This window comes from Canis aureus, chromosome 12 (assembly GCF_053574225.1).
Source record: "Canis aureus isolate CA01 chromosome 12, VMU_Caureus_v.1.0, whole genome shotgun sequence".
Taxonomy (NCBI): domain Eukaryota; kingdom Metazoa; phylum Chordata; class Mammalia; order Carnivora; family Canidae; genus Canis; species Canis aureus.
In genome coordinates, this window is record NC_135622.1 from 40,533,085 (window position 1) to 40,551,473 (window position 18,389).

Sequence of the window (18,389 nt, forward strand, 5' to 3'; positions counted from 1 at the left end):
TTTTAAGATTTTATTTACTTATGTATTCATGAGAGAGAGGGGCAGGCAGAGACACAGCAGAGGGAGAAGCAGGCTCCATGCAGGGAGCCCGACATGGGACTCGATCCCAGGTCCCCAGGATCAGGCCCTGGGCTGAAGGTGCCACTAAACCGTTGAGCCACCCGGGCTTCCCAAGATGGTGTTACTAGTTGATGGTTGGACCTGCTCCTGGCTCTGTCACGGGGCTTCTGCTCCCTGCATGCTGCACAGTTAACTCTTAACTTCCCACCAGCTGAATACAAATGGGCGGCTCGAGGAAGAGGAGTTTGCGAGGCTCTGGGGCCGCCTTGTCAACTGCCAGGTACCGGCATGTTCTCTTTTTGTCCAGCTTAGCAAATATCTACTGGGTGCCCCACATGCACAAGGTTGAGGGCTGTGAAAGAAGAGGAACCCAGCCCTGCCCTCAAGGAGGCTCACATTTTGTTCAGGGAGACTACACACACCACTGGAAGACACATGGCAGTGCCCGAGCAGCGGAGGAACGCTCTAGGAGGTTGAAGGAGAGAGGGGTCACTGTGAACTGTGGCTAAGGCCGCCAGCTAGCATCGCCCTCCCCACTTCTCCCCTGGCTCCCTGAGACATTCCCCCCAGTACACTTGTTCGTCTCCCTCCCTTTCTGTCCATCTGCCAGTTAGGACAAAATCACAGAGGTAGCCTCAGCATGGCCTCACCATTGTTCCCAGGACAAGGTCTAACCTCATCAGCGGTGTGCACAACATCCTTGAGCTGGGACCCTACTTTGGGGTCCAGGAGGAGCCTTTGTATTTATCCCACTCGCTCCTTTAGACCCCAGCTGTGATACTCTGAGGCTGGCCAGGACCATTCACCCCGACTGTCCAGCCTTAAGAGTCACTTCCTGTGAGGTTTCACCTGCTACTAGGCCCAAGTTACTTCCCCCTCAGCTTCTAATGCTTGAACCCACAATAATGTGATAAAGTGTTCCCACGGGGCTATACAAGGATGTATCACCTGTCCCTGGCAGGGCCATTTGGCTTCTCACAGGGCATCGTAATGGCTGGTATGTCTCCCACCCACCATTAGACTGCAGGGCAGGGGCTTCCTCACATTCATCTGCTTCCCCCAGCATCTTTCTTAGTGTCTAGTATACAGCAGGCACTCAAAAATGCTGAACAAATGACCAAACTAATAATTTACCAAACGAGTTGAGAGCTTTCTTTAGACTCACCAAAACCAAATAAGGCCATCCCAAACTCGTTCTTGGGCTGCTATCTCATAGTAACTGTTGCCCTGTGGGCCTGGGTCACACACCTGCTGGGGGTAGGTTGCCTTGGAACAACTCCTGTGGGGCGGCTGAGCAGAGGCCCAGATGGGAAGCCTGAGTCTGGTCGTGTGGCGACTGCATGCTTCCTCCCAGCAAGTCACCTGTCCGAGCTCCTATTTGTCACCCAGGAAGTGTGGTGTTGATCAGGATTCCAATGAAAACCAGGGAGAGATAGAAAAGTCCAGGGTGCACAGAGAGCCACCATCTCCTGGGGCTGGGCCAGGACCCAGGACACAGCACCCACCTGCCTGCTATACAAGCACTCACTACCGTGCAAGGCATGTTCCTAAGCTCTTTGTAACGATGTGCTCCTTGTCCCTAGCAGCAGTCCTGTAAGGCAGGTACTGTACTTGGTGCTGTGCTGCAGGTAGGGAAACCGAGGCCTGGAAAGATTAAGTCACTCGAGACTAAGTCATTTAAACCCAGTGGTTTAGTTGCAAAATCTGTGCTTTTAACCACCACCTGAAGCAGTCTTGAGCGCTCTACACCTCCTGAATGCAGCAAGCTGCCGCGTGTCAGGAGCCCAATCTAGGAGGTAGGGAAGGAAAGAAAGGGGGTTGGGAGAGAGGAACCCCCAGCCCCACAGCGGGTAGCCAGGGTGGTTGGCTTCACCAGGCAGAGCCCACTCCTGCCTCCCCGGGCACTGAGCTGAGCTGGCTCTGAGCTGGAGCCACTCCTGGTGTATTGAAGCAGTCTCCAGGGATGAAAAAAGGGATTTCTAGGACCCCTCTCTACCCGGGACATCCTCTTTAAGGTGACCGAGGGCACTCATATGGACTTCTTGCTTCCTTTCCCAAATTAGAGTGTTTTCCAGATCATCCAGAAGCGCTCTGGAGTTTTTCTGGGTTTGGATTTGTGGAAGGCTATGACGGATACAGGTAAAACAGGGGCCTCTCAGTGCCGTCATGATCGGGGCAGCGGTAACGGTGATGTGTGTGTGTGTGTGTGTGTGTGTGTGTGAGAGAGAGAGAGAGAGAGAGAGAGAGAGAGAGAGAGAGAGCGCGCAGTGCCCACCACTCACGTGCTGTAGGCAAGGCTGGTGCAGGAGAGCTGGGTAGTCAGGAGAGAGCAGATGTCAGCCTCAGTGTTCTCCCTTGATTTCCACCAGCTTCTGTGGGCTTCTAGGCTCAGGACTCAGACACCATCCTCCCCAACCTGAGATCTCCTGTGCCAGTCAGTTTTCCCAATTACCTTTTGTCTCCAAACGGCTCTGTGTGAAAATCACCCCACATCACTGATACCCCACCAGAACTCAAGCTTGCTTTAGAGACACTTCCATCCCAACATGTGGGCTGTCAGGGTTAAACACCCACGAGCAGGTGGATGTGCTCTCCTCACAGGGCGTTTGGAGCCAAGTGCAATCAAATGGCATGTGTCTACTTCAAGAAGGCAAGAGCATTCTGTCCTGGGATGATGATAAGGAGACTGTAGGGTGCCTAAGAGCTTCAGCTCTTTCAGGGAGAGCTCGTACTTATGTCATCTTGTTTAATTGTCTGAGTTACTCTGTGAGCAAGAGTCATTGTCTGTCCTGTGCCAGTGGAGGAAATGGATCACCAGAAGGTTAAGTCAGGAAACACATCTTCCTGGAGAAAATGTAGGATCAGATTCCCTTAGGTAAATGATGGGAGGAGAGGCTCCATGGTTCCTCCTCCTATGGCTCCCAGAGGGGAGGGCAGGGAGAAGCGTCTTCCTACCTTAGCATCTGTTCTCCCCTTAATTCTTCATAGCAGAGAGCAGTGGTTCTCAAACTCAAGTGTGCACTGGAACCATCTGGAAGCTTTCTAAAGCACAGATTGATGAGCTTCATCCCTCACCCCAAATCTCTGATTCAAGAGGGCTTGAGTGGGGCTCAAGAATTTATATTTCTAAGAGGTTTCCAAGTGAGGCTGATGCCCTTTGTCTGGGGACCGTACATTGAGAACCCTGGAATAGTTATAGAAAGATGAAATCGTATAGGAGACCGCACTAATGACTCCAGAATAATAAAAGGGAGACAGATAGAGAAGAGTTGGAATCCAACTAGAAATTCTCCAAGGACCAAGTAGATAACTGAAAGGGGTAATGGAGTTAACCGTAAGAAAAGAGGGTGATTTTTGAATGTGACAAGCTCGAGAGTGCAGGCCTATCTAACCAAAGGCATTCAAATTCATATTTTATTAATGCTGCTGGAGAAACCAGATGTCTCTGGTGCATGGGGCCCATGGACAACCAGGCTCACCCCCTTGATGGATGGTTTGGCTTGCAAGGGTCTGCTTGTCCTCCAGAGCTTGTAGACATGGCCATCTGCCAGTTTGCTGTTGTCTGCTTTGGGGTTGGTGCCTCCTGGAGCTCATAACTAGAGGTGCAAGACAAGCAGGCCTGAAGAAACCAAGGTGCCTGTGTGTTGCCCACCTGTAGCCACCTTCTGAGCATGGTCTCCTCTCTGAGGACCAGCTTCTTTCCTGATCTACCAACTTAGGACTTAATCTCCCACTTCCAGGAACCATACTTGCTCACACTAGCAGCATTCACACCTAAGACCCACAGGCAGTCCTGGGGTTGAGAAACAAGGTCATTTTAAGGTCACCAGCAGAGACAGGCCTGACAAAGGCAGGGCTGGGAGCTTCCAGGTGTTCTGGAAGCTCCCAGTTCACATGGGAATTATCCAATGATTGTGAAGGCTGATGTCTCCAGAGCAGTCAGTGTCTTGACTATCTGAAGTTGATATCTGGCCAAGTTCTAGTACAGTGTCACTGGGGCCCAGCAGCCAATAAGAAGGAGGCAGCTAGAGAACCAAGAAGTGGACTGAATGGGCCCCTGAGCCAAACTGAATAGGGAACAGTGGTGGAAGGCCACCACTCCAGGAAGGTTGCTCAGACTTGGCACATCAGAGGACCAGACCTGCTAGCACCCAGCCTCCTCCCACTCACTAACCCACCCCGTGGCCCAGATTTCCTTGCAGGGACCTCCATCAGCAATGAGCTACTGGATCTCATGATCCTCCGGTACAGTGACAACAGCGGCCGGGTCAGCTTCCCTAGCCTGGTCTGCTTCCTGTTGCGACTTGAAGCCATGGCAAGTAAGTGTCACCTGGGGGACATCCTGGAGACCTTTGCAATGACCAAAAAACACAGGAGAGGATCAGGAATGCACTACTGTCCCAAGGCCTGGGCAAGACCTCAGGTGCAGGGTGGGCTGGGGTCTTGCTCCAAGAGGCAGAGCCAACATTAGCCTGTGTAATGGTGGAGTTGGCTGGGTCCCCTGGGTCCCTTCTACACTCTTTCTGTCCAGGACATTCCCTTATTTCAGGTCTCTTATTTCCTCATCACCCTACTTACTGCCTCTTTCAGAAACCGGTTATTTTAACTCACTGAGTTCCCTCTCCATGTTGTTTATGGTTTAAACCTACTCCATAGTCTTGCAATGGATGATTGGGGTCTCTGCTGAAGGAATCCACACACAAGTGAATAGGTGAGGGCAGGAGGCTCCAGAAATTCAACTATGTATGTCAGATGTTTGGATACTTCTTAGCAGCCTACCCTTTTTTTTTCAATGAAGTCCTATGTAAAACCCCAAGCCATAATATATCTCGAGAGTTGTGTTGGGGTAGAAGTGGGGTCTTGCCTTATCCTAATCCTCACCCCATTCCTAGCAAGAGGCACCTCTGTAAACTCCACAGCTCTGAGACAAATAAAGACTGAGAGAACAGAGCCCTGGAAGCATAAAACAAAGAAGGACGAGGCATAAACTTCCAGAGATTTCTCAGTTGGACAAGGGAGCTTCCTGAAACTGTGCCCATAGAATACTTTATAACACAGACCCACATATCTCCTCAGCCATATACAGAAAAGTGCAGAGTGCAAGGGCACTAGAAGAGGGAGAGGTGAGTGAGGACCAGAGCAGTCAGAGAAAGCTGTCCCATAGGTGTGGGGTTTGGCTGAGAAGAGACAAGGAGGGAGGCCAGGCACACTGGAGAGAATGAGAGAGTACGCAGAAACACCGTGTTTGCTTTTATTTCCCTTGGCCTCTCCTGATTCCTCTCTTCCTCTTTAGAGACTTTCCAGAACCTCTCCAAGGATGGAATAGGACTCTACCTGACAAAAATGGAGGTGAGGTACCTTCCTGTCCCAGACACAGGGCACAGTCTCAGGCCACCTCTCCTCCTGATTCCAAGGAGCATTTTTCTCCCTGGGGATATTGGATAGTCTGTCAAAGGCCAGCCAAGCTGCCGGCCCCCCTGCCTCCAATTACTGCCTTTATATATTGCTGGCTGCCAAGGCTGCTTTAGGATCTTGGCAGACAGATTTTATTTTTTTCCAATAGCTTAATAAAGCAGAGGATTATGTGGGAGTCATAAATCCAGGAGGGAACTGAAGAACACCTGCTGAGCTCACTGTACATCAAACTTACTCCCAGTGAGCTTTAGAAAGAGCCTCTGGCCCAGCCAGCTGGTCAACCCCAGCTATCCCTCTCTCTGTCTAGCTACTCAAGTAGCAAAAGATACGCTGTAATGGGGGCTTGAGGCTTCCTTCTGGGGTGGAATTAGCTGGAAATGTTGAGATCTCTGAGACTAGACTGAGAGGGAAGAGGGTACCATTTATCCTGCTCTGTATTAAGGGAACGAATTTAAAGCTATGTCATAATGAAGATGCTTATTTCTCAGTGGATGAACCTGGTCATGTACAACTGAAGCAAGGAGTAGAGCAGACCCCAGAGTCCAGGTAAGACATGGCAGCTCTAGAATAATTTCCTTCTAGGAGCACATTTCCTCGTCTCCCCCAAGACTGCACACTAGACTCTTGCCCTGGAAACAGCCTCCCTAGAGATTATAGAGTCCTTATCTGTGTGAACCAACGCTCAACCTCTCAGGGCCCCTGAATTTCAAAGCCAGTGCTGTAGGCTTCAGCCAAGCCATGGATCGAATGAGCAGTGGGCATTTATGAAAGAGTGTGGCCTGAAAGTCATGAGTGAGAGATTTAGAATTCTTATTTATTCACTTATTTTTATTGAGCTATAATTGACTTTTAATAATGTATTAGTTTTAGGTATACAATATAATGATCTGATATATGTATATATTGTGGAGTGATCACCATAGTAAGTCTGGTTAACATCCATCACTGCACACAGTTACACAGTTTTTTCCTTGTGACGAGAACTTTTATGATTTACTCTTAGCAACTTCCAAGTACATATGCAATACAGTATTGTTAACTATAGTCACAGCTCTGAACATCACATCCCCAGGACTTAATTATCTTATGATTGGCAGTTTGTACCTTTAGACCATCTTTTGCCCACCCTTCCACCTCCTACTTCTAGGAACCATCGATCTGTTCTATCTATGAGTTTTGTTTTTACATTCCACATATAAGTAAGATCATGCAGCATTTGTCTTTCTCTGATTTATTTCACTTACCATAATGCCCTCAAGGTAGGTCCCTCCGTGTTGTCCTTTTCTGTGGCTGAATAATAGTTCTTTGCATTAAAATAGATTTTCATCATCCATCCATCTGTTTGGTGGACACTTAGGTTGTTTCCATGTCTTGCCTGTTGTAAGTAATGCTGCAGTGAACATGGGCTGCACATAACTTTTTAAGTCGGTGTTTTTGCTTCCTTCAGATAAATACCCAGAAGTAGTTGCCAGATCATATGATAGTTCTGTTGTTAATTTTTTGAGGGACCTCCATACTGTTTTCAACAGTGGCTGCATCAATTTACATCCCCATCAAGAGTACACGAGGGTTCCCTTTTCTCTACAGCCTTGCGAACACATGTTATATCTTGTCTTTTCTCAAATAGCCATTCTAACCCGTGTGAGGTGATAACTCACTGTGGTTTGGATTTATACTTCCCTGATTACTAGAATGTTCTACCTTTTCATGCACCTGTTAGCCATTTGTATGTCTTCTTTGGAAAAATGTCTCTTGGTCTTACTTGATTATTTTTGCTTTTGTCGCTTTGGCTTTTGGTGTCAAATCCAAAAAGTCATTGCCAATACCCACGTCAAGGAGCTTATCCCCAATGTTTTCTTCTAGGAGTTTTATGGTTTCAGGCCTTACATTCAAGTCTTTAATCCTTTTTTTTAGTTGGTTTTTGTATGTGGTGTAAAATAGTGGCTCAGTTTCACTCTATAATTCTTAATTTGAAATTCCAAAGAGGAAAGGAAGGCAATCACTCATCACAGGAAAGGCTAATGTGTGGAGCAGTAGAAATGATCAGACCCTGGGGAGATGAGAACTGGGTCCAGCCTCAGATCTACCATTGCCTCACTGTGCAGCTGTTCACACATCTGTAGGCATCATCAACATCTATACCTCTAGCGTAAGCGTGCTGAAAAATTAATGCCCATGTCACATTTCTTCTACATGATTATTTTCAGGGAACAGACTCTAGAGATACATAGTCCATACCCCAGACTACTTTAACAGCAGCCCCAACAATCTGCCAGAACCTTCCAGGACTGGGGTGCTCAAAATTTTGTGTTCCCCATTGTTGGATATTTCCAGGTGTTAGGTGGTTTTTGTTTTGTTTTGTTTTGTTTTTAATCTCGAGGCAACAATCTATTTCCCTGGAACACCCCTCCCGCCCCCATGCTTCAAGTTCTACTCTGGACCACTGTAGAAAAAAGACTGCACGTGCCAGACCTTCACATACTTGCAGACAACTCTTCTGCCTCATCAAGGCCTGTCTTTTTTTTTTTTTTAAAGATTTTATTTATTCATGAGAGACACAGGGAGAGAGAGACAGGAAGAGTCACAGGCAGAGGGAGAAGCAGGCTCCATTCAGGGAGCCTGATGTGGGACTCGATCCCAGGACCCCAGGATCAGGCCCTGGACTGAAGGCAGGCGCCAAACCGCTGAGCCACCCAGGGATCCCCAAGGCCTGTCTTTTTACTTAGTCCTCTTGATTCTTATCTGAGACCTATTGGTGGCCTTTTCTATATGCCAATGTCCCTTTGAAATACACAGTTCTGCTATGCAGCAGCAGAACAGCATATTTGGGGACCCTATAATTTTTGTAGGGCATTTGTTGAATCTCCCAACTGTGTACCTTGAAATCAAGAGACAGACACTCTCTCCATAAAGAAATGATATTTTAGCATTAATATTTCCTGATGAACTCTTGGTGCTTCTTAATAAATACAAGTTAACAAACATTCGGAGATCAAAGTTAATTAGATTCACCTGTATTTTCTTGAATTCTCCTTTCATATCTTTTTAAAAAATAGGGCATTTGAATATTTCCCATTTCTAGTCGCCTGATTTCCTATTCCAATCTGCATGCTTTCTAATGTCAGGAATGATTCTTCAATTGTATCTTTAAGCTAATTTAGCATGCAGGACCTAAAGCTTGAACTTTTAAAATAACTGTACTGTTTCTCATTATCCTCTCTCCTATATAGGGTCCCAATTCCCTCTCAACTAATTTTTCTATACTTCCTGTTCTGAACATTGTGTAAGAAGGAAGTATAATATAAGATGCATGGTTATGTGTGTTTCAGTCTTTTTCATTAACACCTGTCATCATCATCCCTAAGAGTGCTCCCTATCTTCCTTATTAATCACTGCCCTCTGACATCATATTCTTAAAGTAGATCCACTCACTCTTGGGTGATGGGTTGCTATGCAGAACTGGAGGCAGGAAGATAAAGAAGTTCTGCTTCCAAATCTACAAACTCACCTTCATCTATAACCATCTCCCACCTTCCTCCTGTTGTGCTAGAGGGCGTATGTCTCTGAGGATGTTCTGGATCTCATTACCTTCTCCCTTCATAAGGACCCAATAGAATGAATTCTCTCCTCTGTATTCTGAATACTAAATCTCTCATCTGGAGTCTTCCAACTCCCATCAAAACATGCTTATTCTTTAAATTTCCTCCATCCGTATTCCCTTCCAGCTACAACTCCCTCTCCTCCCTTTACAACCAAACTTCATATAAGAGCTAATTGTCTCCACATCTTCTCCTCCCACATTCCCCTCCAAATTACTTCAATTTGGATTTCTCAGACATCATCTCTCTCCCTGACTTTTGCATTGGCCCCCTATCTGATTTTCCTATATCCACTTCCTTCGCTCAAGTTAATTTCCTACAGTCTAAGCACACTTTTTAAAATTCACATCCAATCATTGCATTCCCCTTGTTAAAACCCTTCAACATCTTCCTATCTACTATTCAGGAAAAGTTTAAAGTCATGAACGTGGAGTGTATCACCTGGCCTCTGCCCACTTACCTAACCATACCTTGCATCTCTCCTTCCTGCATTCTACTTCCACCATGCCAGCATTACCTTTTTTCCCCTCCAATGTTTCATTCTTTTCCCAATCTCAGGTCCTTTGCCCCTACTGTCTGCTCAACCCTAAGGTTAGTTATATAAGTCCTGATCTTTCGTGCCTTAACCGCATTGGGTTCTCATATTATTTACTCACTATCACACTGCCTGGATCATGACATTCAGAACCCTTTATTGTTGTATTTACCCACTCATTATGTTTTCTAGGGCCTTATTGAAATGTGATTCACACATCATATGGTTTATCCATTTACGATATAGAGTTCAGTTGCTTTCAGTGTAGTCACAGAGCCATGCAACCATCACCACAATATAACTTTAGAACATTTTTGATCACCGCACAAAGGAACCCCATGTCCAACAGCAGTCACTTCCTATGTTTGCTCTACCTTCTAGTCCTGGGAAACCACTAATCTGCTTTCTAAATCTATTGATTTCCCTGTTCTGGACAGTTTACATAATTGGAGTCCTGTAACATGTGATCTATTTCTTTCGTCCATGTGGTAGTATGTATCAAGATTTCATTTCTTTTTAGTGCCAATTTCTTTTTAGTGATGTTTCATTTTGTAAGTATACCATCTTTTATTCATCCATTCATCGGTTGATGGACATTTATTTAGGTTGTTTCTACTTTCTGCCTGTTGTGGATAATTCTGCTATGGTTGTTTGTATACAGGTTTTTGCATCGATATGTTTGCATTTTGCTTGTGTGTATACTGAGGAGTGGAATTGCTGGGTCATGATAACTCTTGTGGTAACATTTTTAGGGAATGCTTTCCAAAGCCATTGCACCATTTTGCACTCCCACGAGCAGTGAATGAGAATTCTGACTTGTCTGCATCCTTGCCAACTTGTCATTTTTATTATAGCCGTCCTACAGAGTGTAAAGTGAGAGCTCATGGTGGTTTTGGTTTGCAGTTCCTTGACTGCTCATGATGTTGAACATCTTTTCAGTGCTACTGACCATTTGTATATCTTCCTTGGAGAAATGTCTATTCAGGTCCCTTGTTCATTTTTAAATTGGTTTATTTAACTTTTTTTAACCTACTTGTCAGAGTTCTTTATATATATATATATATTCATTCTAGTTATAAGTCCCTTATCACCTATGTGATTTTCAAAGATTTTCTTGCATTGTAGGTTGTCTGTTAAGTTTCTTGGTTATATCATTTATAGAACACAAGTTTTTAATTTTGATGAAGCCCAATTTACCTACTTTTTTGTGTCACTTGAAACTTTTAGTGTTATATACAAGAAATCATTACCTCATCTAAGAACATGAATATTTACTCCTGTATTTTTCTCTTAAAAGTTTTCTAATTTATCTAATACATTTAGGTATTTGATCCTTTCTGAGGTATTTTTTTTTACATGGTGTGATGTAAGAGTCCAACTTCATTCTTTTGCAAGTGTATATCCAATTGTCCCAGGACCGCTTGTTGAAAAGACTCTTCTTTGCCCCATTTTATTGTCTTAGCACCCTTTTCAAAAGTCAATTTATCATAATGTAAGGATTTATTTCTGAATTTTCCATTATGTTCCATTGATCTATATGTCTGTCCTTATGCCAGTACCACATTGTGTTGATTACTATAGTTTTGTAGTAAGTTTTGAAATCAGGAAGCATGAGTCTTCCAGCTTGGTTTCCTTTTTCAAGATTGCTTTGGTAATTCTGGGTTCCTTGCTTTTACATATGAATTTTAAGATCAACTTGACAAATTTTGCAGGGAAAAAAAGGCAGCTGAGATTTTGATAGCAATTACATAAATCTGTAGATCAATCCAGAGAGTATTGTCAACTTCACAATCTAAAGCCTTCTGGTCTGTGAACATGAGACTTCTCTCCATTGTTTTAGTTTTTTATTTCTTTCAGCAATGTTTTATTGTTTTCAATGTAGAACTTCTACACTTCCTTAGTTCAATTTATTCCTAAGTATTGTATTTTTGATGCTATTATAAATAATATCATTTTCAGATGTTTCATTGCTAATATATAGAAATAAAATTGATTTTTGTATATTGATCTTGCATTCTTCTACCATGCTGAACTCATTTATTAGTTCTAATGGTTTTTAGGGGATTCCTTAGGGTTTTATATCCATAAAATCATGTCATCTGTAGAACTGCAAGTAGTTTTATGTCTTCCATTCCAATCTGGATGCCTTTTTTATTTTTCTTACCTAATTTTCTTGGCTAGAACTTCTAGGACAATGCTGACTAAAGGTGAATAAAGCAGACACCTTTGTCTGCTTGGTGTTCCTGATGTTGGGAGAATACACTCTTACCAATAAGTATAATGTTACCTGTGGGATTTTCATAGATTCTATTTGTCAAGCTGAGGAAGTTCCCCCTCAATTTGTAGTTTGCTGATTCAACACACTTTTAATTACTTGCTTGATGTCTCTATTCCCTGCTGGACTGTAAGCTTAGGTATGTCTTTTTGTTGCTATCTCTTAGCACGCTGCAAAAAGCCTGGCATAGAGGAACCACTCAATAACAATTTCCCAAATGACTGAAAGAAATTGCCCTTTCAGGTTCATGTCTTCCTTTGTTTGTTCTTGTCCCAATTTTTATAAATGTTGTCTTCAACCCAGTTCTTCCTGCCATCAGCTATTTGTCTATTTCTTGCCTACCAGGATTACTGGAAAGCAGATAATTAACATTACCTTGTTCTAATCTCTAGGACGTCATGCTATATATATTTTTATAAAAGGCTTATTGTCTGACCTGTTGATCCTCTCATCCTTTTGAAAACTGCTTCCCTGAGTCCAGGGCACATTTCAACTCTGCCCAACACCCCTTTGTTTTGCTACTATGAAGTCAAAGTTACCTTCTTCCAGGATTTCCATCACTCCCAGGTTAGCAAAGAGACTCTCACTATTGGCCAGCATCCAATCCAGAGAAAAGTTCCCTTTCCTTGTTCATCTGACCCTCTGGGCAATGAAGCTGTCACTAGAACAAGTGAAGGCCTTGTCAGATGAGCTAAGTGAGCTTCTCCCCAGAGGTTGGGGTTGCTAAAGCCTCTTCATCAGCCTGCTTAGACCCACCAGGCAAGCTGGCATGTACTCCCATTGGGAGAACACTTCTGTTCCTCTCTCTCTTATCTCCAACCCATCTGTTCTACTCTCACTTAGTAAATTAGGATATAGAAGTGTGTAACCAGACAACTCCTCTTCCTCCCTTCCCATCATACCTATTTCTTTTGAATGAAGCATGTACCCCCATTGTCATATTGCAGGCAATGTTTAGGTCAAAAAATGCTAATGCTCAATGTATTGGTATATGATGCTTGGAGAATTAAGGCTATTGTTGCCCTTATCTGCTTTCAAGTCCAGAGTAAGTAAGTAAGTAAATCAGTAAGGTGTAAGTCACACTGCTGAGAGTTTGTCTAGCTAATGTCATCTACATTCATGTTGGTCTACTCTCAGTATGGCAATAAAGTGCCTTACTCTAACAAGGTTATTATTTATAACAGTTTACTACTACATGGAAGTAAACTGTCCTAAGGAATGGGCCATTTTGTCCTACTCTGCATGAAGGTGACATCTCCTATTCTGCTTACCAAAGACATTCTTTTTGAGAGTTGAGAGTCTGGATTTGCTTCCAGGGAGGTGAAACTCTCCACTGCCTTGGCCAACATACACCTGGTGATTACTAGAGAACCCAGCATATCCAGCCTTCCAAATCTGGCTTTTAAAGAGAACTGTATCCAACTAGAAAAAAAAATGACTTGAATACTCCAAGGGCGTAAACCAAGAAGGAGGAAGAGTTGGCATCCAGGAAATAGGATCCAGTACTAGACCCTTCACTAACTAGGGAAGTCCCACAGAAAGAGAGAGGAAGAAGACCAACAGGGAGCAGAGTCATCTTTGGGGAAAATGGACCCAGTAGTTTATCTGATTACTTAATCATGGGTAAAATTGTGCTCAGAAGGATTTTAAAATTTTGCTGGAGAAATTTTGGAAGAATTATTAGGATAATGACAGAGACTAAGCAGATTTTTTCAATGAGGTAATTATTAACTCCTGAAGAACAAAGAGTTATAGAAAAAAAAGAAGTGATCCTGGAGTATTTTTTCACTCAGCAGTGAACTTGTACATACATAATTGTGATAAAATAAAAATGGAATATGGATTTAACAAAAAAATGTGACATAAATATATTGGAGAATGGAGGGGAGAAGTGCAGGTATAGAATGAGTTAGGAGCATGCCAGCCCAATTTCCCAGCATAAGAAGTCAGGCAATTAATCATGGACAAGTCCAGGGGTAACTGTGCAGGCATATCACAGGGAAATATTGAGGTACACATCAAAAGAAAGAGTCTGGAAAGAGGAATTTAGGGCATGAATGGGACAGGGGACTGCTGTTTTTTTCTTTCTGCCTTATTATACCGTTTTTAAATTCTACATGCTAGGCTGGACTTTTATGAAAAATAAGCAAGCTAGTAAATAGACTGAGAAAAGAGTTTTTAAGATTCAAGAAGAAAGAGATAGAGAAGAATCAGGTCTTAACCACAAGGCCAGGAATGCTAGCTGATTATAGTTGTAGCAAAAATGTCCACGCAAGAACATCACTTTAATCCAAGAGATGTACACTTGAGAAAAGCCACTCTTCTACAGCAGACCTTAGCTCTGCTGAAACAGAGGAAAGAGCTGCTGTCATTCTAGGTGCTCCTGGTCTCAGCCCTTCCAGCCTGCCCAGGAGGTCAGAAGAACATCTCCCAAACTTACCCTCCTTTCTGACACAGGCGCTCAGGTGCTCAGTGTGCCCGTTTGGACTAAGGACAGAGTAGGTGGTGGGTAGGGTGCCCCCGAGGAATTTTGGAGAAGGAGGTGGAGATATTTCTGCCCACTGGGGAGCCATGGAGGTGATGGAGCTGGTCCAGCCTCAACATCAGGTGGTACATACACTCCCTCTGTTGTCTCGTGATCCCAAACAGTGTCTGTGGGAATGGGTCCAGGCCCCTGTGGTCACTCAAAGGAAGCAAAGCTTCTTTACTCACCTGGCCTTCTGCATTTGAGCATCTGTGCTTTCTCTAGGACAAGCTCCCAGTGATCCCTCAAGAATCTGGCTCTCATCACAATAATCTGCCCCCATGATTGTGATACGATGAAACCTGCTCTCCCTGAAATGTAGTCAAAGCTGCCTTCAAGGAACCAGGGCCAAGTCTTCAGCTGGGTCAGGCCCTAGTAAGCCTGAGGTCCCAGAGCAGATCCCCTGAACACTTCAGGACACCAGCCTCGGATACCCTGGAGGATGAAGCAGATGTTCCATTGTGTGGAAGAAGGAGAGAAGCTTCATCTCGGCTGCCTCCCTCCAGTCCAATTCATTTCTAGGAAAAGCCAGAATAAGCCAGTCTGCCCACCCACAGGGTGCTGGGGGCAACATGGGCACAGTCCGCTGGGCATTGCAAAGTAATCATACTTCCCGCTGTCTGTATCCTGATTGTTTCACAGCCAAATGGCAAAGTAAAGCACAGTTCCTATAAAGGTTTTGGACTCTGTGACAAATAGGATCATAATTCTGGATAAAAAAATGTTTGGGGAAGGAGAAATCCAGCCAGCAAGGCCAATGTCTCCATCCCTCTTTATTCATAAAGTTCTCTCTGAAAGAGCTTGGCCCACTACATCATAGACGAGTTTCCAGAGAGTAACCAGACCAGATCCCACTCAGGAGAATCTGTGGTTTGAGGCCACATTCCTGGAAGCATTCCCCAGTGGGAGAACCCTTACAAATATGTGTGTCGAGAGGACAGGAGGGAGGAGACTTTCTGAGCTGACACCATCAGAAGGCAGATGGTGTAGGGCAGGGATACGCCGTTGCAAACACCCATGCTCAGGAATAAGGTCAACATTGGGAGGCGGACTCATCCTGGTACGAAGGACAAACAGCAACTAACCTGTATCCCACAGGGCCTGATGCAAAGTGTTCATGATCATTTCGGCAGCATAGCAGGGACAGATGCACAGCAAAGCTTGGGGTCATCTTGCCTCCTTAACCAGTAATGGTTATCAGCATGGACTTAGGAGGTAGAGCTAATGCCTGAGGACCCTGAGTCCCGGGCTGTCAGACTGCTCTCTTAAGTAAGATTCCCTGCATGCAAAACACTGGTACCAACAGATAACAGACTCTGCTAAAAACCATGAGATGGCAGTTGGGGAGGGGGGCGCGGTGCTGGTGCCCAAAAGAATGAACAAGCCACGTCCCGCAGGACTTCACCTGAACATCCAGGTGGAAAACCCAACAGACCTGCACACTTTGCTGCCCCAACTACATGTCACCCCAGACTCCTGGGCCTGCTTTGGTACTGGGAGACAGGGCCCAGGGTTGGCCATGCCCCCTCTGCCCCGCTGGATTGGTGCCCATAGGACACAGAGTAGGTTCCTACCTCACAGAGCTCTGCTCAAGAACCGGTCTTTAATTTTCTCTTTAACCTAACAGGATATAAGAAGAAAGTTCACTCAATTGATGAATTGAAAAGCGGGTTCTGAGCCACACTGGGGCTAGAGGGCTTGCATGGCCCTGGGGGAGGGGACTGGCTTCTCTCCATGGAGCTGGGGGGAACTTTGTCCCCATCTTCCCACGAGAGGGAAGGGCCTTGATCCTTAGCCCTGGCACAGGGCACACCAGGCAGCTTATGACTAGGCTGTGCCTTCCCAGGGCTCCCCAAATCCTTCAGCCAAGGTCAGGAAAGTCCCCAAAGCAGGGCTGAAGATACCCTGGCTCTACCAGCTTCTCCCTATGGGTTCTGGGAGCAGGTTATGATGTCTCTGGAAATGAGACAGTGGGCAAGTGGCACAGCTGGTGCCAGAGGGATGGGGAGGGGTGGGAGCCCTCAAGGAACCAATGGGGTGGCCTCAGACCCCTAGAGCCTTCACAGCTGCAGCCACTCCATGAGGGAAGCAGGGCGGCCAGGCTCTCCTTGCCATTCTAAGAGATAGCTGCCCCCCATTACAAGCGGCAGATACTAGACTGAAACCCACGTCCCTCGACTCAGCAGCTGTGCCTAGGCTGGCCCTGCCTGGAGGAGAGGACAGGCCTGCTCCTGAGCACTGAGGCTTACCCCAGTGAGGAGGAACATCTGAAAGTGGTTGCATGGACGTACGTGCACATGCACACACACATCAGGGAGGCCCAGCCCCAGAAAGCACCACGTGCACACCCAGTGGCTTTGGGTGATGTCAACCTTGCTTCTACCAGAACAGAAGTGGATCCCTTTGCTGACTTCCTTCTTGCCACCTCTAGCCCCGGGGGTCAGAGGCAGGACTTACAGTGAGAAATCACAGAGGACTTGCCATGCCTGTGCACTGCCTCAGGCCCGCCCTGCTGCTTCCCCTTTGTTCCCTCAATGGCCCTCAGCTCATCAGTTAGACTCCTTGAAGAAGCTCAGATGTAGGCAGCTCACTTCAATGAGGAGTTCTCGAACTTTTATGGTCAACTCACCTCTGTCTTACATTAAGAATGGAGATAATACTGGGTGACGGGCACTGAGGGGGGCACTTGACGGGATAAGCACTGGGTAATATGCTATATGTTGGCAAATTGAACTCCAATAATAAAAAAAAAGAATAGATAATATAACTTATCCAAAACTAAGCGTTTTAAACTTTCCATTCCATATAACAGCCAGTTGGGGGGAGGGGTGGGAATAGGACAAGGGGAAAGGGTATGGAACACAGAGGCTACATGGGAAGAACAGAGGGTATTAGGTGGTGTCAGGCAGGAAAACAGGAACCACTCTGGAGTGGCTGGAGGAGCAAAGGCCAGAGAAGGTGCCCAGGGACTCCCAGGCCTACCACTAGCTTTCAGAGAACAAGTTGCTGCTGCCATCCTAGCCAGACGCTGCAGGGAACCGTCAGCAGGGGTCACGGCTGCCTGCAGCCCTAAGGCGGGGGAGTTGCAGGGCAGCTCACATCTCCTGAAGCCTGCCTGCCTGCCTGCCCTGCTAGGGGAAGAGGAATAAGGCTTCTGTCTCTCTTCTGCCTCCCAGATGTCACATAAGTGCATCTCACTGGGGGGACTTAAAGTGTATCAGGAACTCTCCTGCAAGGTGGTTCTCAGGCTTCCAGCCCCTTCCAGACAGGAGAGGATACAGAAGGGGATGTAAGGAGCTTCAGGTGCCAACAGAAAAGAGAAATGGAGGGAGAGAAGGAAAGACAAGGGGAGCCATAGAGACAGATGAGTAAGATGGGAGAGGCTGAGGACAAGGCCAAAATCGGGAGATCAGGACAGAAGGACGAGGGCTGGGGCCCATGGATGTGGATGGGGGTATTGGCGATCAAGCCCAATCATTGGAAAGCCGTTGCCAGGGGAAGTGACTCGCCCAACACTGATCAGGGTTAGGCCTGTAACTCTCAAGCTTTATTGTGCATAAAAATTACCTGGAATAACTTTTGTTAAAAAAAAAAAAAAAGATCTATTATTTATTTGAGAGGGAGAGAAAGGGAGAGTTCAAGTGGGGGAGGGGTGGAGAGAGAGAATCCCAAGCAGACTCCTAAACGAGTACAGAGCCCCACTCAGGACTCAACCCCAGGACCCCACAATCCTGAGCCAAAAACCTAGAGTCAGACACTGAATGATGGAGCCACCCAGGCACCCCACCTGGAGAAAGTTTTTGAAAAAGCTTCACAGATGCTGATCCAGAAAGCCTGGGGCTAGGCCTGGGAATCTGTTTTTATTGAAAGTCCCCAAGCGATGCCTGTGGTCCTTGGGCAACATTTTAAAGATTTATTTATTTATTATGAGAGACACAGAGAGAGAGAGAGGCAGAGACACAGGCGGAGGGAGAAGCAGGC

General features: G+C 45.7%; 1 protein-coding gene across 3 annotated transcripts in view; it reads left to right on the top strand.

Annotated features, from left to right (window-relative positions):
* Positions 1-15,083, top strand: part of CAPN13 (calpain 13) — a 78,312-nt gene extending 63,229 nt beyond the window's left edge. For all 3 annotated transcript variants that reach the window (XM_077843701.1, XM_077843702.1, XM_077843703.1), the window contains 6 exons: positions 272-340; positions 2,124-2,199; positions 4,251-4,379; positions 5,354-5,409; positions 5,964-6,021; positions 14,634-15,083. In XM_077843701.1, the coding sequence (XP_077699827.1) occupies positions 272-340; positions 2,124-2,199; positions 4,251-4,379; positions 5,354-5,409; positions 5,964-5,990 (357 nt within the window). In that variant the 3' untranslated portion in view covers positions 5,991-6,021; positions 14,634-15,083. The remainder of the gene's footprint in view (positions 1-271; positions 341-2,123; positions 2,200-4,250; positions 4,380-5,353; positions 5,410-5,963; positions 6,022-14,633) is intronic.
* The last annotated feature ends 3,306 nt before the right edge of the window (positions 15,084-18,389 follow it).